Below are 27420 nucleotides of genomic sequence, written 5' to 3'. Positions count from 1 at the left end.
TCCTGTACTTTCAAAAAGCATGACATGCTCGGATTCGTCAACTGCTTTTTGCAATACAGAGATGCAGCAGTGGGGAAGAGAAAAACCTGTTGAATGTTGTGCCATCTCACTATTGATTAAAACACAGTAGCCCTGCTGGAGAGAAAAAAGGTGGCAACCATGCTCTGAGGTTCAGCCCTCTCGCCACTGCCTTCAACACCAGTTTTTCTTTGCCTTCGTGAAACCATCCGCACACGTCTCTTTCAGCTCACTCTTTCTACTTTCCTGTCTTTGCGATGAGGAAATAAGGTCACAACTTCAAAGTCACAGCATCTGCACAGAGCAAATTTAGTCAGCTTCTTGCAGGCACAAGGCCGCATTCCTCCCACTTGTGCCCCAACTGCTTATTATCCAGATTGAGCGTTTGGCTTTTGGAACTGTGGACAATTGCAATTTTTTTTTCTTGGAAAAAGTAGAGATCTGACCGTTTCAAGAAAGACGGGCTCCTGCTATCTGATTCAGGTAAGCCTCAGTTGCTCTTGCCTATTTGGGCGTGGGTACATCCAGAGAGTTGTGCCTTTTACTGAGCTGGACCATTGACTTCCAATGACCCTCCAAGGTTACAGACGGGTCTTGCCCAGCTTAGGGTTGGCAACCAAACTTTTCCTGGACATGTCTGCCCCCCTGTCAATATGATGTAATATCATGAAACTGAAGAGGACCACCTAAAATCTTCATAATTACTTTCATCACTCACCTAGAGCCAGTTGAAGATCCTGGGAACCTCCAGGCCAATCCCAGAGGGTTGGCAACCCTAGTCCTACCTGGAGATGCTACCAGATCTCTGATGTGGCTTCTAAGTCTCCTTCCCTGAAGTATCCCACTCTCTTGCGATGGGGTGATCGCTGAGTGATAGAGTACCTGCACTGCAAGAGAAGTCTCCAGATTCAGTCCCTGTCAGATGGGGCTGGCAAAGACCTGTGCGAAACCTCAGAGAGTCACTACCAGTCAGTGTAGGCAGTAATTAACTAGATGGACCAAGGGTCAGGCTCAGGGAGGTGGTTTGTGTCTGTGCCTGCAGATGCCTCAATCCATTCCCCTCCCCCCACAGCAGGGTTTCAAAACTGGACTTTCAATATCAAACTCCAAGATATCTGTCCCAATTTATTTGATTTTCATCTTTTAATACTGCCCTTCCTCCAAGCAGCTCAGAGTGGTGTACATAGTTCCTTCCCCTTCCTTTTGTCCTCACAACAACCCTGTGAGGTACGTGAGGCTGGGAAAGAGTGACATGGGTGAGTAGGGATTTGAACCTGGATGTTCCAGGTCGAAGTCCAACTCCTGAAGCACTATATCATCCTGGCTCTCAATCTCAGTTAACCTTGCACAATCCTTGTTTCTGGTCCCTGATAAATCTCTGTGCTAATTGTTTTGCCTTTGGGGAGATGCCTTGTACAAATGTGATTAGTGGGAGTTGCTACAGCTGCTGTTCTTTGGGGGTTCAAGTCTCTCTCCAGCATCTCTAGAACTTCAACTTCTGCATGGAGGGTAAATACAACTTGACTACTGGGCACATGTATGTACATGGGTGCCTACAAACACCAAAGCACTTTTCAGTGCGCAGACTGCCATTGTATACCCTGCAGCTGCCAAGGTCTACTGTGTGTTTTTCCAGATCTCTGGATCTCTGTGTGATCTCTAGAATTTCCAAACAACTATCACAATCTGATCATTTCTCAGTGGAGGACAGGCCATTGCAGAGTAAATGAACACCACGTCCAGGGTGAAAGAACCATTGTGTCCTAGACAACTGTGCCCTGGTCAAATGTGTCCCGGTATTGGACATTTGCATCCATTCTTTTTGCATCCCGGACATGTGTGTCCGTATAAGAAGCTTAGGGCCCAATCCTATCCAACTTCCCAGCGTCGATGCAGCCGTGCCAGTGGGGCATGCACTGCATCCGCTGGTGGGGGGGCAGTCAAGGAGGCCCCCTCACTAGCTGCACTGCAACTGTATCAGTGCTGGAAAGTTGGATAGAATTGGGCCTTAGGTTACATAATGTGGGGTTTGTTGCCCAGTTTTAGTTTGTTGCACAGTTATAGTGGGATGCAAATAACTGGGACATTAAAAAAAACTTTTTTTAAAAAAAAAAAAAGCAGATGCAAGTGTTCAGGCATGCTGATGACCAGGGCACATTTAACCAGGACACTATCATTCAGGCCTTAAATATCCTAGTACGCCATGTCCTGTAAGCAGCACAATCAGGAAGCCTGAACAGTCATCCTTGGGATGCAAATGGAAGATGTTACAAGTGTGTCTTCCTGTGAAATGTCAGACGTGATGTGACTTCTATACTTGGAGAGTTGCCCCACCTAGAATGAAAGGGGAAAGCCCATCTGGGGCAGCTTGTCCTGTCCATGCAGCACTTGTGATGGTGGCTTCCTCCTCTTTGCTCCAGAGCACCTCCTTCCTACAGAGGAAGTTACCAGATTGCAACCTGAAGACCCCCTTCCAGCTAGCTTTGTTTGACACTTTGAGTTCTGGAGATGATACAGATGCTGTATTAACCACCCCATTACTCCATTTTCCTCTTTGCTGTCTTCTGCTGTGATAGGGGTGCAACTGTAAGCCTTGCTAAGGAAGCAGCAAAAGGGTGAATGAAGGGCTGTGGGTCAGTGGGGTACTGGGGTGCAGTGTTTACTTTACACCTGCTTCCACTGTCTAGGAATGATATTGAGTGTGCTGGGTGAAAGGAGACCAGACGTTCGCCTAAATCGGCATGAGCATTCTCACATCAAAAACCTCAGACGTGCCTTCCTGGATCAGATCCATAGTTCATCAGGTCCAGTCTTGTGTCTCCAGCAGTGGACAGCCAGATGCTTCCAGGCAGGAACAACTGCAGCTGTCACCCCCATTCACCCTCCCCAACCTGCATTTGTAGAGAGACTGCTTGGAACATGGAGGCTCTGTTCAGCTGTTATGAGAACAAATGTTCCCTTAACCTTGAGGAGGCTTCTGGGACCTGATACTCCCTTGCAGAATACTAAATCAGGCCAAAGGTTTTTTGGTCCAGTCTTCAGTCTCCAACAGTGGACAGCCAGGTGTTGGTGGTAATTTCACAATTTGGACATGATGGAGAAAGTCGATGTCTATGCCTCTGGAGATTTTGCCTTGAAATGCCATGGTTCCTTCATGTAGAAAGGCCTCTTCTCATTCATTAATCATTTTCTCCCTTTAAAAAGTTAGCAGACACATATCTAATTTCTTAGCAGTTTCTTAGACTGACCCTGAATTTGTTTGAGTAGAGAGAACACACTCCGGCTCAATTCACTCTCTAAACACAACATAATATAATGCACCATATACTAAATGCAACATAATTCAGCATAAACCTTAACAATGCCGTTCAATCCTGTATTTTCCAAATTACAAATTTCCTTACAGTAGATCTCTTTTAAAAAATATTCTCATTAGGGTTTTGTTTGTTTTTTGCAAACTGTGGTTATTAACCATTATTAGTTAATTTCACATTTTATTGACTCTGTAAGCTTAAACACACGTAACTGGAATAATCACATAGGCTAGCCCATCCATGAAGCAACTGTTTGCTTTGGATTGCTGATTGGTGGGGAGTGCCAATCTCTGTCTTTCTTCTCTTCTGTAAGTAGTGGACTAGAAAGTCTCCAATGGTCTAGCCCAGGGGTGTCCAAAGTTTTTGACAGGAGGGCCACATAATCTCTCTGACACTGTGTCGAGGGCCGGGGAAATAAAGAATTAATTTACATTTAAAATTTGAATAAATTTACATAAGTTTACATAAATGAATATATTAAAGATGAACTTATATGAATGAATGAAGGTCTTGCAATAGCTCAATACCTATAAGAGGCCTTGCAAAAAGCAAGGCTGGCCTTTCCTTTGCTGCCGCTGCTGCATCACAGATGTGAAAGAGCAAGCAGTGGAGGAAGCTCTCATCCCACAGCTCACTCAAGAGGTCAAACAGTCGCCCTCATGCTGAGAGAAGTTGTGTTGAGCCAGTGTGGGCTTCAACAAATCTCCGGAGGGCCAGAGGCTCATTGGAGACTGAGGGCTCCCTGAGGGCCGCATTGAGAGGCCTTGAGGGCCGCAAGTGGCCCCCGGGCCGGGGTTTGGGCACCCCTGGTCTAGCCCACCACTTTTCTCCTCTACATTTCCTCTTCCATTCTGTCTCTTTCCCAATCCAGGGAATGGGAAGAGGAAAAGGAAGAGCAGTGGAGGCCAGTGGCCAAACCTGGGTGCCCTGCAACCATCTGCTGCCTGACCAACTGCCTCAATTGGCCTCACAGATGGGCCGGCCCTGATCTGTTGTCTGCCATCAAGTGTCAAAAATTATGACTAGAAAGAAAGGGAACAAAACTAGACACAACACATGCGTGTGAAACAAAACTATTTTTCATCATGAAAAGCAACCTTGGAATCTCCTTTTTTGCTCTGTGCTTCTCTTCCTTTCCAGTCTAGGGAGTGAGAGGAGCATGCAGGTACCAGGAGGTCTATGGCCATCTCTGGACAGGATCACACTGAATGCCCTTGAATGTTGCTGTCCCAAGGAACTGGAATGCTCGTCATACTTTGCCTGCATTTGTAGGGATTTAAAGTAATTGTGTAGTATTTGCAATCAGAACATGGGCAGATGAAGTAAATTGACCTGGAGCCTGGAGCTTGCTAGATATGATTCCTGAAAGGTTTCTGGCTGGTTGGCTGAAGCAGCTTGTAGGCTACTGTGAGTGATGCTAGGCCGATATTGCTTGGAGACTATAAGAACAAAATGAAAACGCCAAAGGAATGGAAAATGAATGCAAATAAAAACAATCAAAAACCAGAAAGAAAAATATGCCCCCCCATATCCTCTTCTTTCACATTCCTGCAGTCTGCTGATTTCCAATCTGCACACCTTTTTGAATGCAGTTTATTGCAAATGGTGCCGTGAGCTTTGGGACATGTGGCAGAGGGGAATCCAAGAACGTAGACAACATCAATGTCAGTTTCAGTGCATGAGTCTTTTTGCGCAATTGTTTCCAATGAACTCCAAACTGCTTTTTCTCCTCCTTTCTGCCTACTTTCCAAATTTATCCACACACCCCCACCCTGGCTGAGTTTGCACATTTAGCAAACTCTTCCTCCTACTAGTTAAAAACACTAAGCAGCCCAGCAAGCAGGCAATGACAACCTCTTCAGTTTGTGGCACCCACACCTATGACGCTGCTCAGAAATTTCCAACCACAAAAGTGAGCCTCTCAGGAACTAGACGGGTCTTAGAATCTTGCGCCTTTTAAAAAAGAGATGTTTGTTGACTTCTGTTGTTGGCTGGTCACTGTGGGAAACAGGATGCCGGCCTAGGTGGGCTTGTTCATCTGATCCAGCATAGGGATGTATTCCAGAATGGTGATCACCACTAGCTTAGAGAGACCAATCTTCCATCAGTAAGCAGTCTATTAATGGATACTATTGTGGCCATAAATGGAACTTCTAGTTCAGAGGCAGTCTGCCTTTGAATAACCATGATGGGGGAAAACAGAATGGGGAACTTTTTACTTTCATGCCCTGCTTCTCAGAGGCATCGGGCTGGTTGCTCTGAAAATCAGAATGCTTTCAGATCGAAAGAATTCCAGCCTGCCCCCATTCATTTCCACTCTAGTTCATAAGAACACGTCCAATGATCTTTTTTCAGCCAGCCAACTTCTCTCAGGCAGTACCTGACACATTCAAAAGGAGAGTCTGCCTGTTTTGAGTCTCAGCCTTTGCCTGCTTTGCTTCCTGCCACAGCTTCCTGCCACAGCTTCAAAAGGACCCCCGCTTTCTCTCTCCAAGATTGTCCTCCAGGCTTTTGCCTTCTGAGACTGGCAGCTGATCGCAAACACATGGACCCTGAAAATAGACCAGTCTGGCGGATTTCATGCTGTGGATGGCAGATTGCTTGTCCTTGAGTAGGCAGAGGCCACCTGGCCTGGGTTGCAGCTCCTCCACACTAAGTCAGAAACAGTGCAGGAAGCCTACAGATACATAGCACATTGGCTCATCCCAGAAGCCTCCCAACTTCATAATTGGGGCTGCACTCTTTGACCAGTTATGCAAATCAGTGCAAAGACCTTTTAATTAGGCAGTACCTTTTGATTTTTTAAAAAATATTTATTTTTTAAGCAAAGTCCTTGTAATAATGGCTGATGGCAGGCACCAGTTGAGAAAAGGCATTCCTGAATTATTCTTCCCAGATTACAAATATTTGGGGGGGGGGGGCAAACGGGACCTGAGGCTGAGAAAGAATGTCCTGCCTAAAGTCCCTGATGGTTCATTCCTGGGGAGGCAGAGTCTATGACAGCCATTTTCAACCACCATGCTGTGGCACACTGGTGTGCCACGGATGGTCTGCAGGTGTGCCGTGAGAGTTTGGGGGAGGGACGTTTGTTAGTAGGGCCACTGGGGGTTGCGAGCCCCTGCTGTCAATTGTCAAAAAACGGGTGGTGTGTCTTGACAATTTTAGTGACTTGTCAGTGTGCCATGAGATGGAAAAGGTAGAAAATCACTGGTCTATGAAGTGAAAACACGTCCACTGCGCAGTATAAGGCTGATGGAAAGAGCAAATATGGGCTAGAGTCAAATCCTCAATAACAGTCTAAGAGGGCAAGGGCGGTGGGTGGCGCCATGTGCGCACACACAAGCATGCACACTGGGGCAGCAGAATGCAAACTGACATCAGAATATGGGAGAACTTGTATCTAATGTCATAGCAATTTAACTGTCATACTTCCCACAAAGAATCCTGGGAATTGTAAAGTCTAGCTTTGTTCAGAGATAAGTCTTTCAGGACCTTTGACAATTTAATAGGAGCTGCCTCCTTCCTCCAGTGGTATCTTGGCTCCACCTGAGCCCTAACCTACTCTCTGGCCTTGCCTATGCCATCCACGTGTTCCCCTTTTGCAGAGAACTGGAGAGCCTTAAAGGCTTGAGCCAAAGGCTTGAGGCTTGTGTCACCTCACTGTCAATTCCTGACTGGTGCGTTGTCTGTGCTGGAGAGGGCGCTGAGGACCACAAGGCCCTCTCCCCATCACTGTTAAAGATATATTGAGTCATGATTTCAGAAGTAACTCATGGAATTCATGCTCATGAGCTCTTAAGAGATGCGGTGATGAGAAAAGGTTTCCTAGCTAGTAACAGAAACCCCACAGTCATTCATTTTTTTTCCTGGCATTGTTTTGTGTCTCAGTTTGCACGCTAGATCTTCTTAAGCACTCTATGAGCGTCATCCTGGTGGATCTAGTTACCTTCGCGAGATGCCCAATCCAGCCGCCCACCTGCCTTTCTACTTTGGCAGCATCTCCCGTTCAGATGCAGAAGAACACCTCAAGCTGGCTGGGATGTCTGATGGGCTCTTCTTGCTGCGTCAGTGCCTCCGGAACCTGGGGGGTTATGTCCTCTCCATGGTACACAAGCTCCAGTTCTACCACTACCCCATTGAGCGCCAGCTGAACGGTACCTATGCCATCGCTGGGGCCAAAGCACACTGCGGCCCTGAAGAACTCTGTGAATTTTATTCCAAAGATGCGGATGGGCTTTGCTGTACGCTCCGGAAGCCTTGCAACCGCCCCAGCGGCATGGAGCCTCAGCTGGGGATTATCGACAACATCCGGGACAACATGGTGCGTGAGTACATCCGGCAGACGTGGAAGCTGGAGGTAAGGATTTGGGCCAAGAACTCGTCAGGGATCTGACTTCTGCAGAGTCAGGCATTTCATCTGTCTCGCTCAGGATTGTCTGCCCTGACTAGCAGAAGTTCTCCAGGGTTTTAGACTGTGCTCTTTCCCAGCCTCACCTGGGATCCCAGGGATTATTTTATCTAACATTTTTGCATCCTGCCTTTTCTGTGTAAACTGGCTGAAGAAGACAGACAATAATATAATAAAACAAGCGAGTCCCACCAGAGGCATGCATTGTGACGTCACTTCTGGTCTTTCCCCGGAGGAGAGGGCATTCACTACTGCAGCCTTGTGCCCACTGTTTTTTCTCCTGTGGTGGCTTCCCTTCAAGAGTGCAAAACCACCAGCACTTCTTCTGTAAGTAGGGGGCAGAGCCTGAAGGGCAGTCATACTCCCTGATGCTTAGCACTCAGGGCTGGTGCCCCTCAGCCTCCGCCCTAGTTACACTTCTGGATCCAATGACAAAATGTAGCAGTGGATCCTAGGGAGTTGTATGTATATTACTCTAGCCCAGGACTGTCAAACATAAAGCCAGCAAGCTGGATGTGACCCGTAAAGCTCTTTATTCAGCTCACATGATAGTTGGACTCTTCCAGTACCTGTACCACCATCAGCTGCTCACAGCTGCTAAGCCGCAAAGTGATGCATTGGCAGAAGTGGCGCTGCTGAAAGCCCCAATTCTCATGCAGGACACACTTTCAGTGGTGTCTTGAAAATATGATCAAGATTTGTGCTCTTCTGTCATTTGCAAATAATGAGTTCCTGAGAAAAATATGCTTATTTCTGGTCATCATCTGCTTAATGACATCACTTCCTGCTCAATGACATCACTTCCAGCCCTCAGCAGGTACCATGCATGCTATTCAGCCTGCTGTATGAAAAATGTTTGACACACACCCACCTCTCTCTGCCCCTCATCCCAATTTTCCAGTATCTTTTTCAACTGACACCTAAACAGCTTTCTTTGGTGGCCCTTACCCATGGACACATATCCTGTCCAACTTATGCTTTCTTTAGATGCTTTTATTTATTTAAATATTCCACCACCCCCTCCCCATGGAAATGAATAACAACTGCCTACAGAAAACAATGGAGAAGTTCAGGATTTTAGCATAGCTGCAATTGGGCATCAAGGGCATCCCCCCCCCCTGCAATACAAGTAGCAGGAAAGCAGAGCATTTCCTCTCCAAATGATATGAGTGTATCATTTCCTTATCTCTACATGCTGTGAACATTCTGAAAGGTCACAAAGTTCCTGAAACTGAAAGAGCTGTTTCCTAGAACCTTCTGGCTTCTTTGCAGGGAGAAGCCCTTGAACTGGCAATCATCAGCCAAGCTCCACAAGTGGAGAAGCTTCTTGCGACCACCGCCCATGAGAAGATGCCTTGGTACCATGGCTTCATCACCCGGGAGCAAGCTGAAACCAGACTCTACTCAGGAGCACAGCCTGATGGGAAATTCTTGTAAGCACTGGTGCATCCCTTTATATCTAAGGTTATGTTCTTTCGTAAAAAGAACATGAAGACGTCAATTTCATTTGCTGGATGAGACCAAAGTCCATCAAATCCAACATTCTGATTCTCATATTGGCTGACCTATAGGCACCACTCCCCAGCAACTGGTTTTAAATGGCAAATTGCCTCTGAAAATGGAGGTTTCTCATAGCCACCATCATTTATAGCCAGTGATAGACCTATTCTCCAAAGACGTGTCTAATAATCCCCCTTTAAAGCCATCTGAGCTAGTGGTGGTTGCTACCTTGTAGCAGTGAGTTCCATTAGTTAACAATGTGATGTTTGGAGGAGTTTCTTTTATCTGTTCTGAATCTCCTCATTGGGTGACCCTTGGGTGACCCTACCATGAAAGAGGGACAAAAACTATTTCGGTGGTGACCATATCCTCCTGTTGTTTGTTTGGGATGCTGAACCTGCATTAGGTCCATGCCATCTTTGGTGGGCTCACTTACAATTCTCAAATGCATCTTTACCATTAATCTGCTTATGGGTTGCTGATTGCACCCCAGGCCATTCCTGGAAATCTGTGTGACCCTAACCCCTCTCTTTTTCGCCCAGGATGAGGGAAAGGAAGGAGAAAGGATCATATGCTTTATCTCTTGTCTATGGGAAGTCGGTTTATCACTATCGGATTGCCCATGGCAAATCAGGAAAGTATTTCATTGATGATGGAACCAAGTTTGATACGCTGTTGCAGGTGGGTTCAGCACATGTGTCTGTATCTCTGCTTCTGTTTCTAGGACTTGTACTGCTCAATACAACTTCCATGTTCAGACACAGTCCATCTCAGAGCACTAATCGCTTTGGGACAATCCACAAGAATGACTATGTCTGTCTTCAGGGAATGACAGGCAACCTGAGACTTCCGCTTGTTTGGGATCTAGACTTGGCAAAGGAACTGCTTGTTTAGTTCTTGGTGATGTCAGTAGGAGACCTGACCACATTTCCAACCCCTCGCAAGTCCTTGGACCCCAACAGGGAATCAATTATGAACCAAGCCCAAACTTTGTTGGCATTTGGGCTCAGCTCATTATCTTTTTATGGGAGGGAGAATTCACAAGTATTTCAAACCTCCATTACAAACCCCCTGTGAACCCCTTGTTTTCCAACATGGGTTTCATCACTATCTCCAATATATCTTTCTTATGAGCCAAGAGTAGTTGGGAGCTATACTGCCTAATTGTGTCCCTCACTATTGATGCCAATGCAGCTGGCGGAAAATGTGCTACATTCAACTCTGTCTGTCTGTCTGTCTGTCTGTCTCTCTGTCTCTCTCTCCCTGTTGCTGGGATCCACCTCCTCTTTCTCCCTTACCATCCCCTCCCTGCCCAGGACACACCTTCACTGCCAACTTACAAGTGCCGACAGAAATCTCTGGAGCTGTGCAGCGTGCTGTGCTGCTGTCTGTTTGCAGCAGCAGTCTGGACAAGCACAACAGCAGCCTGCTTTTGCATTGCTGTAAAGGGCCTTGTGCTGCCAGAATGCTAGGCCCCAATAGGCTATGCTGACTATCTGGTAGACATCATTATATGACTCTAGAAGTCATAGGGAGTTGTGGATTTCTCTTGTTCCATAGGAAAAGAATCTTAATGCAACCCTACATACAATCCCCTCAATGTTTCTTTTTCTGCACAGGTTTATCAGTTGGTACTGTGGAAGACACACATGATTTGTGTGGAAGACACAAGTGAATGGAAACATGTGGCAAACCTTGCATGCATTGCTCTCTCTACTAAAGAGGGTTTCTCAGGCAACGGTTCCATTTCAGAAACACAGCCAGTGAATTTGGAACTCTAATATCCAGAAAGAAATTTGGATTAGAAGATTTTTGGAGGTTGTTCTTGTGCATGTGTGTTGAATTAGTATTTTCACCTGAAACAGAGAATTATATTCTGCATGTGAACATTTGGTCTGTGCACTAAAAACATATTTTGCATTTTTGTAGCTATCTTAGGGCCCAATCCTATCCAATTTTCCAGTGCCAGTGCTGCTGTGCCTATGGGGTATGCACTGCTTCTTGAGTTGGGGGGGGGCAATCTTGGAGCCCTCCTCAAGGTATGGGAACATTTGTTCCCTTACCTGGGGACTGCATTGTGGCTGCCCTGGTGCTGGAAAGTTGAATAGTATTGGGCTCTTAGAAAGCAGGTGTGGAGAATTAAGGTTGGCATTAGAACTTGTAATTTAAAATTGTATTCTGCACATACTTGTGCAGTTTTGTGCAATCTTGATATTTCAAAGGAGATGTGGTATAATCAAACAGGATGCTGAACAGGGAAGTTAAACTAAAGGCCTTTTTTGACAATCAATGTTCTAGGAAAAGGTTCTTCCTTTGTAACAACTCTCTCCCACCCACATTTGTTTCAACAGCTAGTAGAATATATGAAAATCAAGCCAGATGGCCTTGTCTATTACTTGAAGGAGAGCACCCCAAACCCTGATATGCCAACAGGTGAGTTTCCTATGTGATAGAAAATACTCAGTGAAACATGGTATATTCTCTTGAACTTTTTCCAGTTGTGTGTACAGGCTCAGGCTTGGTTGCCCCTGTTTCCAAAAGGATCTCACAGAGCTGGTAAAGATATAGAAAAATGCAACTCAAATTATCAGGGGCAGAAGCAGATAGTGGCTTTTGGCAATCAGCATTTGCTAGAAGGACCACTAGGTGGTCTTATGTTTGGTCAGCACCTGTAGCATTAGTTGAGAAAAGGGCTGCATCTTTCTCTAGAACCCAGCAGTGCAGACTCAGAGCAGAGCCAATTAGTACCTGTTGAAAAGAAGAGCCAGTCAGTACCTGGAGCCAATCAGTACTTGTAGAAAAGAGAGAGAAAAGACAGCTGGCTGATGACAAATGACTTTTTGTAGACTCTGTCTCCTGGCCCAGTGTCCCCAACCTAGCTGGGTGGGCACTTTCACAACATTGCTCAGATCTTGACAAAATTCACCCTTTGATCCCTTTTGAGGGAGTGGAAGCAGCTTCTCTGCAGGGCAGAGCTAAAGAGTTGGAGACTTCTGCAGAACACCCGTTCACTGCAATTTGTTCGGTGTCATGCTTGTTCTGGCATAAAAAGAAACAGATGCCAATTGCCTCATTTTTGTCTCTGTTTCCATTTGTTCCCCAAATGACAGTGTCTCATTTTGAGACATTTTGTGACAATGATCTCCATGGTAGCAGAGCTGGAGTGACTTTGCATCGTTAGGGGTGCTCAGTGGACATGCATCTGCTTGGCCTGAGAGGGTTCCAAGTTCAAATCCTTCACCATCTCTAGTTAAAATAAGTTGGATTAGTGGGGGAGGGTGGGATCTCCCTCTGCCTGACAGCCAATTAGAGCAGACCACTCTAAATGGCTCAATGGTCTGGCTCCATGCAAGCCAGCGTTGTATGCTCATTTTTTTCTATGTCACCTGAGAAGGTGCTGAACTCATTCGTTCCACCTTTTTGTTTTCTCATGCATTTCCAGCATCCGCAGCACCAGTCCCACCCAATCACCCCTCTGCAAAGGTAAGTATGGCAATAGCTATCGGCTACTTTTACCCGTCTTACCCCTACACTTCAGGAGCCAGGCGCCATCTGAAAGTCAGCAGCAGGTGTCAGGCCCACAAGCAAGGGAGACCATCCTGTTCTGGAAACCCTCTTGGTCTTTTGTGGCAATGTGACATAGACATCCATGCCAACTGAATTGCTGTATGTCTTTGGTCTTAAACTAATCAGAAAATGAGGGGGGACTCTTGTGTGCAGCTGTGGACTTGGGTTCAAATATCTGCTTAGCCACGAAGGTCTTGTGAGTGACTTTGAGCCACTCACATTGTGTCTCTCCATTAACGTACTTTACTGGTTGTTCTGGATAAAAATATGGGTGAAGAATTATGTGCAACAACCTGAGCTCCCTGAAAGAAGGGTACAATAAATAATTACAAGTATCTTCAGGCATATGCAGAGTGTCTTTCCTTAACTGCGGAGTAGGCATTCCCGAGTACTTTCTGTACCCAGAATTTTAGACCCTAAAGATTTGGAGGCAGGCTTGTTGAAATTCAGTCCTGGTGCCCAAAAACTCTCTGCCCCCCAAATAATTTAAAATGAATCACAGCACTACAATGGATGAGAATGGATGCAAAGTGGGTAAATATCTGTACAGTGTCCTGCATTTGTTCTTTGCTCCCTTCTAGGTCCCAAGGAAATTCATCTCCCAGAATTCAGATGGATATACGCCTGACCCCACAGGTGAGTAGGCATTCTTTAAAAAAAAAAAAGTATGTAAAACTTTATGAGTGTTTTAAAACAAGTATATAAAATAGTATATAAAACAAATCTGAGTAAGAATATGTGATGCACTGCTTCATATCATTTTGCAGTTCACGGGCAGCCTGTACCAAGGATGTTAACTTTGTAAGAGAACACATGAGAAGGTTACAGTGGCTTTAGAAATGACCTGTGCATGGATTGGTCAGGGACACAGAAGCAAGCACACAGGCTGGGGTGTGCTAATCCCTATGGAACACACTGACACCCTGAAATTCAACCCCAACCTCATTTATTTATCTAATTAAAGTATGGATAGCTTGCTTTTCCATCCATCTGCAAGATGGTTGAGGTGGGGACCATTAACACAGATGAGAGATGTGAAAAGATAGAGCCCATAAACCAAGCATTCTGGTCAATAGTCAGTAGCATAACATAGAGCTGGGGGGGTGGGTAGGTGAGGGGTGGGAGATGCACACTGTGGATGTGCAGAAACAAAGAAGACGTTTTCCTGGCATCTGAATGTCATTGGGAAGGGGGCTGACCTGATTTCCTGGTGCAGAGAGTTCCACAGTCTTGCTGCCAGAGCTGACTGTTTCCTGAATTTCCATCAACAACGTGGTGGGACATGGAATATAGCTTTCTGTTCTGTTTTACACACACATATCTATTTTGTACATTTGAAGGGAGGGGAGTGAGTTGGATTTCCAAAGAATCGCCTACCCTACATCGTTCTGACAGTGCAAAACAAATAGCAAACAAACTTCGGACTAGCCGGAGCTGTAAAATCAGACTAGTTGCCTGTGGCACTACCCCCATCTTGTGGTCAATCATTGTATTACAATATTTTCCTTATGTTGTTGGACAAGATGTTTGCCAATCTTAAGAGCATTCAAGAGATACACTCTCTCTCTCTCTCTCTCTCTCTCTCTGTGTGTGTGTGTGTGTGTGTGTGTGTGTGTCCTTTCCCATCCTGTCCTGTCAGTTTCCTTGAACATTTTTACATAATGTATATATAATTACATCCAGTGGCAGGATATGAATACATGAGTAAATGGAGCATAGAAGAGACTGGAAGAGATTGATCAGTGTCAATGCCTTTAGGGTTGCTAAAGACCCCAGATAAAGCCTTGCACTGGGCCCTGCATGGCGTGTTGGACCCCAATAGCCTTCCCAGCTTACCAACAGTGAGTGACAGATGACAGGCAGTGGCTCCTCCTACCTTTTCCATTGACCAGTGGAACATCCCCTAGAGGTCCTATGATGATCCAGGAGCTTCTGGGAGATGTTTCCATTTGTAGATAACAGTGCCAAACACAGGAGCAGCATGAGTCCCTTGGCTGATTTGTTCATCATTGATCATCACTGCTACTGGTGGGATTCAGGGGTCAGTCCTTCTGATGGACATGCCCTTGGCTGAGCCAAGTGGTTATTTCACGGGGGAAGCCATGAGATTAGGGCACAAACCTGCATTGATCCTTGCTTGAATTTTTGGGAATGGGACAGGTATGGGGAAGAACAACTGGATCCTGCCCATGGACACTTCGTGTTATGAGAGTCCATACAGTGACCCTGAAGAGCTCAAGGACAAGAAACTGTTTCTGAAAAGGAGCAACCTGATTGTTGATGAAATGGAGCTGGGCTCCGGGAACTTCGGCTCTGTTAAAAAAGGAGTTTACAAAATGAGAAAGTGAGTGATTTTTCAAAAATTAAAATGAGTGCTTGGTTTCATTTATTGTAATCAATATCTTGTCAAAGATGTGTGTTTTGTCTCTTGGTGTTTGCTAAAGAACACCTTTCAGACATGCATACCCTAAGTAGGATTGCCAGCTCTCTGTGCTTTGGTGTGAAGGTTTGAGCAGGTGTGTCAAACATAAGGCCCGCAGGTCAGATGTGGTCCCTGGAAGCTTTTTATCTAGCTCATGTGATAGTTGGGCTTTTCAATTATCATGTCCTTTTCAGCTCCTTCACTTCTGCTGAGGCTCTGGGAGGAAGTGACAGAAGGAGGAGGAAGGACAGAAATCAAGGAACACTTTGAGAGAAGGGGCAGGCCAAGACGGGGGAGAGAGGGAGATGCTGCCAAGATGCTGGGAGAGCCCAACTTTCATGTAGGTTGCCATTTCAGCTGCACTGTTTCGGCCAAGGTGTCACTTTGCAGAGCACCTCTCAGCTGCTGAGTTACAAAGTGACACCTTGGCAGAAGTGGTGCTGCTGAAAGGGCAGTCTGCTTAATAACTGAGTTCTTCCATATTTTGAAAACATGATCAAGATTTGCATATTTTCATTTCTGTCATTTGCAACTGATGAATGCCTATTTAAGAACAAAGTGCTTATTTCTGGCCATCATCTGCTTAACGACATCACTTCCTGCTTAATGATGTCACTTCCAACCCTCAGCAGGTGCCACAAATGCTATTCAGCCCACTGTATGAAAGGAGTTTAAGCTATTTCTGCCCAGCGTTACATATATGCAACAGGGATCAAATATGTACAACTGTGGGCTGGGCAGAAATGAGTGAACACCCCTGGTTTAGAGCTTTAACCTCAATAATAATAGCCTCCCTTTCTCTAGGGAAAGAACCCTTTTCAGTATGAGATGAGGGGTCAGGGTATTTGTGGCAAGGGTATTTGTGGCATGGCATGAGAGCTTTGGCTATTAATTCATTTATCATATTGAGATACTGCTTTTCAGCCCAGAAACATTCACCATTGCAGAAGGAATGAAAAACTGGTTCCCTCTGCCAATGGGGCTTACAGTATAGAAAAATGGCCAAAAAGAGTCTTTTTCCCAAGACAGACCCTTGAACCATCTGGCTCAATACTGTCTCCCTTCACTGGTGGCAGTTGGCCAGCCTTTCATCTCAAGTGTCCCTCTCAGTCCTACCTGGAGATGCCAGGAACTGAATTGGGGGCCTTCTGCTCTGCCACTGAGCTATGGCCCTTCTGCAAGATGCGATTCTGGGATGAATAGGGATGTTGTTGTCTCTCAAGAAAAGAGCCCCCACTTAGGTGCTTCTTTGTGTGTTCCTATTCAACAGATCTTGTTTTGACTTCTCTGGCTTTGTTTCAGGAAACAGATTGATGTGGCCATCAAAATGCTGAAAAGTGGTAACGAGAGAGCGGCAAGGGATGACATGATGAAAGAGGCCCAGATCATGCACCAGTTGGACAACCCATACATTGTCCGAGTGATTGGCGTCTGCGAGGCTGAAGCCCTGATGCTGGTGATGGAGATGGCCTCTGGTGGGCCACTCAACAAGTTCCTGTCTTCCAAGAGGTGAACTGATGCTTTTGTTCAATGCTTCAAGAACCAATTATTTTGTCAAACCATGCAGCCACTTCTCCATGGTTTGAGCCCATGTTGCTCCAAGGAAAGGCACAGCAGCTGGATGAATGGCATGGTGTGTCCAAGGTGTGGATCCTTGGACAGTCCAAGGTGTGGATATACCCCTATCTAGATCTGGAAGGTTCTTGGTTCAGGCTAAACATTTCAGGACCTCCAGTAGGACTAAAATTTGGAATAAAGGTGTTATAGGCTCTATTCTGCTTGGCTTCAGAACTTTGGCTGTTAGCTCTGGCTTGAGTATTGGCATAGCTAAGCTCTTCCTCTTGACTGATGAAGCTCTATCTGTTAGGGACCAATAGCCTCTGTTCCATCCCACCAAGCTTGACTCTCTGATGTATGGGAAATCACAAATGCCAGGTAAGGGGGGGGGAAGAAGGGAGGACTCTGCCTCATTTTCATCAGGATCCATCTGAGCCATCCCACCAATCAACCAGTTTTTGCCCATTAATTGCTAGCCCCCAGTTTCATTGTCTTTAGAAACATTAGAGAATGGTGATCTAGGATGATAATTGTAAATGTCTTTTTGTCCTTATTTCTTAGGGATGAGATTCCTGTGAACAATGTAGTTGAGCTGATGCACCAGGTGGCCATTGGCATGAAGTACCTGGAGGAGAAGAACTTTGTCCACCGGGACCTGGCAGCCCGGAATGTTTTGCTTGTCAACCAGCACTACGCCAAGATCAGTGATTTTGGACTCTCCAAAGCTTTGGCTGCTGACGACAGTTACTACATGGTGAGCGTCAAATCAAGGATCTGTTCCATGGGAGGTTCAGAGGGCCTGCGCCTGTGCCAATATGTATTCTGAATTATTATTACTGAATATATATATCCTGCTTTCCCAATTTACATTAAAATGCTCAAGGCAGATCACAACATAAGATGATGTAAACAAAAAGTTGCAATGCCATAAAATCGAATTTTTAAAAAATGACCATAATCCAACAGTAAATAAATATGGCAGATAAAAATTCTTCCCCAAAACCACCACTATCCTGTCACATCATTCCAAGGGGAAAAAAGATGGTGTCCAGATAACCTTAATTTGGGTCAAATTGCATCCTGGCTGTCACCACCAGGATTTGTGCTGGGCGGTAGGTGGCCACCAAATGAGACCTGGAATCCAGCAATCATTTTATTTTTACTGGATTTTTATTCACTGCAATGTTTAAAATGAACAATCTAATACAAAACAGAAGTTGGCTTGAAAAGTGTGTGTGTGTGTGTGTGTGTGTGTGTGTGTGTGTGTGTGTGAGAGAGAGAGAGAGAGAGAGAGAGAGAGAGAGAGAGTCCTCCTCCTGCCCTGGCTAGCTTTATTTGGTCACTGCCTGTTCCACAGCAATAGTTTTTCTCCCCAGCACTGACTGAGGTCAACTCGGTAGCTGTGGCCATGATCTTTTCCCCCTCACAGCCCCCCTTGAAATGATGATACAGGGGAATTGTGTGTGTGTGTGTGTGTGTGTTGTGCTGGTGGTGGTGGTGGCAGCTTCCAGCTTCTGAAAACACTGCTATCATAGCCACAACTTCTTTTTGCCTCCCCACTCCAAGTTCATGGTCTATAAACAGCCTTGAAATAGGAAAGGCATTTTATCTTAGCACTAACATCTATATGCAATCACCACCATTTGTAAGACCGGCAAAACCTGAATCCATCTATATTCTTATTCATTTGTTCCAAAAACTAAGATTTTCCCCCAATCTAATTTTTTTTTTAAGTATCTACAGTCTTGACTGTATCTCAGTTGGGGTACTCAGACTAATCCCCAGAGTTGTCAGTTTAAAAAAAAATTTCAGGTAGCAGGAATCTGAAGGCCCATCCTGACCAAGAAGTTTTCTTGGTTAAGGGAAGTCAATGGTTAATGTGGGTGGGTGGAGTTCCAAAGTTCAGAAACTTTCACTAGGCAGAGAATGCTCTAGTTCTGATGTCTCACCACAAGGGGACAGTGGCACACAGACCCAGAGATCCCCTGTTCTGGCTCTCAAACAGCAATTTTCAACCTTTTTCATTTCATGGCACACTGACAAGGTACTAAAATTGTTAAGGCACACCATCTATTTTTTTTTTTTTACAATGACAAGGCACACCACACTGCTGGCAGGGAACTCACATCCCCAAAGACCCTACTAATAGCGACCTTCTTGCAAACTCCTGTGGCACACCTGCAGACCATTCAAGGCACACCAAAGTGCCACAGCACATCAGTTGAAAATCACTGTTCTAGAAGCTAATGACAACCTGTCTCTCAGCAGTGCCATGTGCCCTGTTGGAAACAGAAGTCTCCACACAGTGGGCCAACACTATAACACCTACCAGATTTCATTTAAAATGGAAACTTAAAGGACCCAAAATCAAATACAGGGAGGTTCCTGCCCATTGTTTTGTACTCCTGCAACATGAATCATTTTCCTGTCTTTGCTCTATTGGTGTGACTTGGGCCATTTGACAATTACGCATATCTAGGGGTGTTTTTTCAGTGACCAACACAGAACACAAAATAATGAGAATTTCTGTTCAAATTGCAATATAAAATGGTATTAAGATCAAAACACGAAAACCACTCGTTTTATAAAATAACACAACTTTTGCTTTCTCTTGAGGAATCAACAAGTAGTTTCCACTTTCTCTGATTTTTTCCCCTATACTTTACTGCATCTTGATCTGCTCATTTGTTGTGGGTTTTTTTTGTTGCTAATTTTATGTCATTCTGTTATGCCCAGGTAGGGTATCAGCACTGCACTGTAATCTGGAGGTGAGGCGATTGAGTTCTAAACTGTGATCTGTATGTGATCAGTGATTAGGTGAATGTGCTCAGGTCTGGACCTCTCCTCTTCCCCAAGCCACTCTCTGTAAATGCCTTTTCTGGGGCTGTCTGTGAGGTGCTACACTTTGGAGAAGCTTGAAAAACCAAGCAAGGTTCAGTGAAGACGTTTTCTGATTTTATTTCTTCTGTATTGTACTAAACATTGATCTGATCACTTTCTGTAGCTTTTTTTGCACATTTTAGGCCATTATTGTATGCAAAAGGGGGATACTGTGATTTATTTTTTTTTGAAAAAAATCTGCTTGTCTTTGTGGTGCTGCACTTTTGAGAAGCTTGGAAAACCTTTTTTTGTATTGTATTGGCAACCTTCAGTCTCGAAAGACTATGGTATCGCGCTCTGAAAGGTGGTTCTGGCACAGCGTCTAGTGTGGCTGAAAAGGCCAGTCCGGGAGTGACAATCCCTTCCACACCGGGAGCAAGTGCAGTCTGTCCCTGGTCTGTCTCCCTGGCTATGGGCCTTCCTTCTTTGCCTCTTAGCCTCAGACTGTTGGCAAAGTGTCTCTTCAAACTGGGAAAGGCCATGCTGCACAGCCTGCCTCCAAGCGGGCCGCTCAGAGGCCAGGGTTTCCCACTTGTTGAGGTCCATCCCTAAGGCCTTCAGATCCCTCTTGCAGATGTCCTTGTATCGCAGCTGTGGTCTACCTGTAGGGCGCTTTCCTTGCACGAGTTCTCCATAGAGGAGATCCTTTGGGATCCGGCCATCATCCATTCTCACAACATGACCAAGCCAACGCAGGCGTCTCTGTTTCAGCAGTGAATACATGCTAGGGATTCCAGCACGTTCCAGGACTGTGTTGTTTGGAACTTTGTCCTGCCAGGTGATGCCGAGGATGCGTCGGAGGCAGCGCATGTGGAAAGCGCTCAGTTTCCTCTCCTGTTGTGAGCGAAGAGTCCATGACTCGCTGCAGTACAGAAGTGTACTCAGGACGCAAGCTCTGTAGACCTGGATCTTGGTATGTTCCGTCAGCTTCTTGTTGGACCAGACTCTCTTTGTGAGTCTGGAAAACGTGGTAGCTGCTTTACCGATGCGCTTGTTTAGCTCGGTATCGAGAGAATGAGTGTCGGAGATCGTTGAGCCAAGGTACACAAAGTCATGGACAACCTCCAGTTCATGCTCAGAGATTGTAATGCAGGGAGGTGAGTCCACATCCTGAACCATGACCTGTGTTTTCTTCAGGCTGATTGTCAGTCCAAAATCTTGGCAGGCCTTGCTAAAACGATCCATGAGCTGCTGGAGATCTTTGGCAGAGTGGGTAGTGACAGCTGCATCGTCGGCAAAGAGGAAGTCACGCAGACATTTCAGCTGGACTTTGGATTTTGCTCTCAGTCTGGAGAGGTTGAAGAGCTTTCCGTCTGATCTGGTCCGGAGATAGATGCCTTCTGTTGCAGTTCCAAAGGCTTGCTTCAGCAGGACAGCGAAGAAAATCCCAAACAAGGTTGGTGCAAGAACACAGCCCTGCTTCACTCCGCTTCGGATGTCAAAAGGGTCTGATGTGGAGCCATCGAAGACAACAGTGCCCTTCATGTCCTTGTGGAAAGATCTGATGATGCTGAGGAGCCTGGGTGGACATCCAATCTTGGGGAGAATCTTGAAGAGGCCGTCTCTGCTGACCAGGTCGAAAGCCTTTGTGAGATCTATGAAGGCTATAAAGAGTGGCTGTCGTTGTTCCCTGCATTTCTCCTGCAGTTGTCTAAGGGAGAATACCATATCAGTGGTGGACCTGTTGGCTCGGAATCCACACTGCGATTCTGGATAGATGCTCTCTGCAAGTACCTGGAGCCTCTTTAGTACAACTCGGGCAAACAGCTTTCCTACTACGCTAAGGAGAGAGATGCCGCGGTAGTTGTTGCAGTCACCCCTGTCACCTTTGTTCTTGTACAGCGTGATGATGTTTGCATCCCTCATGTCTTGAGGTACTCCACCTTCTCTCCAGCAGAGACAGAGGATTTCATGCAGCTCATTGACGATGATCTCTTTGCAGCATTTTAGGACTTCAGCAGGGATGCTGTCTTTTCCAGGTGCCTTGCCAAAGGCAAGGGAGTCCAGGGCCACGTGAAGTTCTTCTAGGGTTGGTTCAATGTCAAGCTCTTCCAGCACAGGCAGGCACTCAATGTTGTTCAGTGCTTCTTCGGTGACTACATTTTCTCTGGAATATAGCGCAGAGTAGTGCTGCACCCAGCGTTCCATCTGCTGCGCCCGATCCTGGATGACCTCGCCTGTGGCAGACTTCAGAGGGGCAATTTTCTTCTGTGTTGGACCTAGGGCCTGCTTGATACCATCATACATCCCCTTGATGTTGCCCGTGTCAGCTGCTATCTGTATCTCGGAACAGAGCTGGAGCCAGTAGTCGTTAGCACATCTCCTGGCAGTCTGTTGGACTTTGCTGCGAGCAGTTCGGAGGACCTGCAGGTTGCGCTCACTGGGACAGGCCTTGTATGCTGCTTGAGCTCTCCTCTTTTCCTCAATGACTGGTGTCAACTCCTCAGAGTGGGCTTCAAACCAGTCTGCCGCCTTGTTGGTCTTCTTGCCGAATATGGACAAGGCGGTGTTGTAAACGGTATTCTTGAAATGTTCCCATCTGTTGGATGCGTTTGCGTCGGCCGGGCCTGGAAGAGATTCCTCAAGCGCTTGTGCAAATTCCTCCACTTTTCTCTGATCCCGGGTCTTGCTGGTATCAATGCGAGGTCTTCCTTCCTTTTTCGTGTGATACAGTCGCTTTGTTTGCAGTTTCACTCTGCTGCACACCAGGGAGTGGTCAGTGTCGCAGGCAGCACCATGATAACTGCGTGTGATCTTGATGCTGGGAAGGCTGGAGCGTCTGGTGAGGATCAGGTCGAGCTGGTGCCAGTGCTTTGATCTTGGATGTCTCCAAGAGACTCTATGTTGGGGCTTTGTGTTGAAGAACGTGTTGCTGACACAGAGACCGTGATGACAGCAAAACTCTAGCAGGTGTTGGCCATTTTCGTTCATCCTCCCAGTGCCAAACTGACCTAAGCAAGTGGGCCATGAACTGTTATCAGCACCAACTCTAGCATTGAAATCGCCGAGGATGAACAATGGCTCTTTTACAGGGATTTTCTTGACAGTGGTGGCCAGGTCATCATAGAATTTGTCTTTGGCTTCTGCTGGAGACGACAGAGTCGGTGCATAAGCACTGATGAGAGTGATAGGTCCTGCTGATGACTGGAGCTGCAGGGACAAAATTCTTTCACTTCCCACAGTAGGTGGGATGATGGATTTCAGCAGGGTATTTCTGACTGCAAAGCCAACGCCATGTTCCCTGGTTTCGTTTGGTGGTTTTCCCTGCCAGAAAAATGAGAAATTTCTCTCCTTGACAGATCCGGAATCTGGCAGCCTAGTCTCTTGAAGGGCGACGATGTCCATCTGCAGTCTGCTCAGCTCCATGTCGATGACAGCTGTTTTGCGTGCGTCGTCTATTTCTTGCAGGTCATCAGAGAAGCCAGGTGTCATTGTCCTAACGTTCCAGGTGCCCAGCTTTAGGGCAGGAGTTTTCTGTTTTCTGTTGCATGGTGCAGAGTTGTCGATCCGCTTGTCGGTTTTCACCCTAAACCCCACGCACCCCATGAGGTTAACGGACCGTGGCGAGGCAACACCTTACTGGCTGGGGACTGCCCAGCTTAAGGCGGGCGGTAGCTGCCCAATGAGATGCAATGATCTCTCCCACCGTCGGAAGCAGCCCCTGGCGTCATGCTCTACGCCAATCAAGCAAAGACTTATAACCGGTAAACTGCTGCTTCCCGTGTTGTGCCGACGCCGTATGGCGAAGTTGGAGTGTCCTCTCCAGTGCGTGAAGCCTGGGTAAAGAAGGTATGGAGGATAGGCTGTTACCCATGCAGCAAATTCCCCCTCTCCACGTCGCTGGAATGGTCCAATGGAAAGGCAGAAGCCAATACGGTTGGTTCCAGCGGCGTCGCAGGAGTTGCCAGAACATGACTGTGTTCAGCCATGAACTGCCTAAGGGACTCCGGCTCCTGATTTTGCCTCGAGGTTGACTCCTGAAGCCTTTTCCAGAACTGGATGTAGCCACAAGGCAGTGGAGGTTTGAGGTCAGAGTTTCCTTCTCTTAGATGAGCTGCCTTCCTAGGCTGACGAGTCCCATCTACCCGGTGGCTGTTTAGTCGCCTCTTACGACAAGTACAGCCAAACTGAGGGCCTATTCTTAGCCCCCAGCCCCCAGGGTATTGGAAAACCAATGAATATGTATGTATATGAATTTGATAAGATCTAAAATGATATAGAGCTCACAGTTGAAATGCTTATTGTGCTTTTAGATTTTGAATAAGAATTTGGATAAAAACACCACAATTTGCTATTTTAATCAAGAAATTTTGGAAAAAATACCATCTTCCCCCTCAAAACCCTACTCATATCAAGGTGTGTCCTTTCTGTCTTCAAATGCAGGCCAAGACCACTGGGAAATGGCCACTGAAATGGTATGCACCGGAGTGCATCCTCTTCCGGAAGTTCTCAAGCAAGAGTGACGTCTGGAGTTACGGCGTGACCATGTGGGAGGCTTTTAGCTATGGACAGAAGCCCTACAAGGTGAGCATAGATGCCTTAAATGATGGGTGCATGCTGGCTAGAACAAGACACCAGCTCTGTTGCTGGGTCTTGGGTTATCAGATATGAATGGGAGCTGGCTCTCTTCTAGCTCTGGCTCTCCCCAGAGATTCAGGGGAATGTTGGAATGTTGGAAAAAAGCAATTGGAAACCTGGAAGTTTCCAGGTTTGCAAAACTGGAAGTAGTTTCCGATCAGAGGCGTAGCTAGGTCATTTGACACCCGAGGCCCATAAGTTTTTGTCACCCCGTATGACTTAATCAATCAATCAATCAATCAATCAATCAATCAATTCACTTTTTATACCACCCTTCCTCTAAGCAGCTCAGGGTGGTGTACATGGTTCCTCCCCTTATTTTGTCCTCACGACAACCCTGTGAGGTAGGTGAGACAGAGATAGTAATAGTCGTGACATGGAGTGAATAATAATAATGGCCAGAAAAATAAATGCAGTGAATATTTCCCCACAAGCAATGGATGAAATTCTGCATCAAATTGAATATAACACGATGGTATTATTCCTAAAAGCCACAATTTCCAGAACTTTGGTCACTAGAGTGTTAGCCCCCCCCCCCCCGACGTCTCATTGGCCTGTTTTGAGTTAAGGCAGTGGTTCTCAAACTTTTCACACTGGGACCCACTTTTTAGAATGACAATCTGTCCAGGACCCACTGGAAGTGATGTCATGGCTGGAAGTGACATCATCAAGCAAAATACGTAAAATAATTATAATTAAGTTAAAGAAAAACAGATAAATAAGGGGAAGCCAGCCCTGTTTCACCAAGTGAATTTTCTCTGTAGCCTGCCTGCGATAACACTCTCCCCCCCCCAAACAGATAAAGCAGTGATATTTTCAGCCCTCCCCAGTGCCCACCTTACCAGCTCAAGCCTCTGGTTTATTCTTGTGGGGGGTGGGTGGGTTGCTGCCTGCAATAACACCCCCTCCCCACAGATAAATCATTGAGATTTTCAGCCCTCCCATCTTACCAGCTCAAGCCTCTGGTTTATTCTTTGGGGGGGCTGCCTTCTGGAGCATTTGTTGAGCTCCACTTTCATTAGATGGGGACCATGCAGCTAGCCTTGCATTCTTCTTTGCCTGACTTGACCAGGAGCCAAGGCACCTTTGCTAACTCACGAGTAAACGCGCCCATGTGGCTTACTTTCGCTTTCCATAGAGCTCAATACATTTGTCTGGAGGGAGGGACTTCCATCTTGGGTGTTTTTGGGGGGCTGCTTTCATTGGATAGGAACCATTCTCGTGTCATTGGATTGCTCTCAGCCTGCCCTTTCCGACAAACTTTAGCAAGTTTGCCTACTCGCGAGTAAACGCACATTATGGCTCAGTTTCATTTTCCATAGGGTTCAATGCATTTTTTGGTTTCCGGTTTTTTGGCAATAACATTTGATGGAAAGGAGATATTTCAATCCGGTTTTTTGCATTGCATTCCAATGGAAATTCCACATCCAATGGTATATGGCATGATGGGGTTACACCTAACCTTCGCAATGTTAGCAATGTTGGGGCATTTGTGGTGTTACACCCCCCCAAGGGTGGTACCCAGGGTGGACCGCCCCCGCCCCCCGCTAGCTACGTCACTGTTTCCGATCACTTTTTTCCAACATTATAAGCCTTAGGGAGCCCTGTGGAGGGCTGCTCAGAGCTCTCTGCAACTTCTGGACCTTGTGCCAGCCCATAGTAAGTACAAATACCCCCTCCCTTCTCTCACTTTAGCAGCACTATCCTGGGGGTCACATTGCTGCCCTCGCTTCCCCTCCCCCTCCCCCGCAAAAACCTAACTCTGGAGTTTTCCTCCCAAGAAATTTGAGAACCACTGACCTAGGGCCATGTGGAACTCTGTATACTCTGCTTGTTTCTGATCCTTGCTGAGCTGCAATCCTTCCTTCGACCACCCGCAGTGATGGTTTAGCAATAGTGAGGAGGCCAATTGCTGCAGTCCTCTGGCAAGCAACTGCAGCAGTGCAGAATGTGGTACTTGGCTCCACTGCAAGTATTCTGGACTGAGACGCCTGGCGCCTTCCAGCCTCAGTGAGCGTGAAAGTTGTTTCAGTGGAAGTCTTGGCATTGTTACACTTCTCTGTCCCTTGCTCCCCTAGAAAATGAAAGGCCCTGAGGTCATGACGTTCATTGAGGAAGGGAAGCGAATGGAGTGTCCCCCCAAATGCCCTCCAGAGATGTACAAACTGATGAAGCAGTGCTGGACTTTCAAGTAAGACTATTTTCTCATGAGTGTGTCTTGGCCGTGCAACAACTCTCTGTGTTCTAAATGCACCTGATACCTCAACTAAGTCCTACCTGTATGAGTCCAATATCTTTATACTGCCCACTCAGTAAGTAGGCTGCATAAAGCCCAGGTAACGACACCGGGACATGTCGCACTGAGCTGATGAGGCCTGGCAGGAATTCGGAGCCATGAGTTGCTGTGCCCTGAGAATCCAGATGTTGGATACTGTGTACTTTGTATGAGCCATGACAATTCAGGTGTTGACTCTTTGCATTCTATACTAGCAAGCAAAAGAGGGTCTTTGTGGTCCTGCAACACAGTGGCAGATTTTTATCAATGTCCGTAATATGCACCTCACACCAGATTTCAGCGATTTTCAAGCGGCATGCCATTGTATATTGGTGTGCTGCAAATGGTGCACAGGTGTGCTGCGGGAGTTTGGGGGAGGGTCTTGTCAGCGTGCCGTGAGATGAAAAAGATGGAAAATCACTGGCCTAGAGTAGCAGTTTTAGTGGGTGTGTCATTGTCAGAATTCCCCCCCCAGTTTTTTATCCACTTATTTTGTCTTGTCTGGGTTGCTCCCTTCCAGGTGGGAAGACCGTCCAGATTTCGTCACTGTGGAAACTTTCATCCGAGCCTATTACTACAGTGTTGCTGCCAAGGCAGAGGAAGAATCTGAAGGGGCGACTAAAGTGACACCTGCTTAGCCTGTGCACCCAGCAGCTTGCCAAAAAAAAACCCTCTCTGGCCTTGAGCTCTTGTCACTCTTGGCCTTTGTGAACAGATGACACGTGGATGGCACTTTTCCTTGTGCCTGACCGCTGCTTTCTGCCTGGAGGTTGTGGTTCCTTTCCCCTGGAGGATCTGCAAGGTTGAGCTCAGGGCTGCTTCTTCTGTGCATTTTGAAAAGAACCATAAGCAGCTGTGGTGTACCTGCGGGGGGGGGGGGGGGAGGAGGCAAGTGAGTGAA

The 27420-nt window shown here is 46.4% G+C and overlaps 1 protein-coding gene across 1 annotated transcript; it reads left to right on the top strand.

Moving 5' to 3' along the window:
• Positions 1 to 7287: 7287 nt before the first annotated feature.
• On the top strand, positions 7288 to 27157 carry ZAP70 (zeta chain of T cell receptor associated protein kinase 70). Its single transcript, XM_066635588.1, has 12 exons — positions 7288 to 7689; positions 9013 to 9173; positions 9783 to 9921; positions 11592 to 11673; positions 12683 to 12723; positions 13389 to 13443; positions 14968 to 15151; positions 16532 to 16738; positions 17348 to 17540; positions 24050 to 24190; positions 26323 to 26435; positions 27040 to 27157. The coding sequence occupies exons 1-12, from the start codon at positions 7288 to 7290 to the stop codon at positions 27155 to 27157; spliced, it is 1836 nt and encodes a 611-aa protein (XP_066491685.1).
• The last annotated feature ends 263 nt before the right edge of the window (positions 27158 to 27420 follow it).

This window comes from Tiliqua scincoides, chromosome 8 (assembly GCF_035046505.1).
Source record: "Tiliqua scincoides isolate rTilSci1 chromosome 8, rTilSci1.hap2, whole genome shotgun sequence".
NCBI lineage: Eukaryota > Metazoa > Chordata > Lepidosauria > Squamata > Scincidae > Tiliqua > Tiliqua scincoides.
Note: the sequence above shows the minus strand (reverse complement) of the source record. Positions and strands in the feature narration are given on the sequence as shown.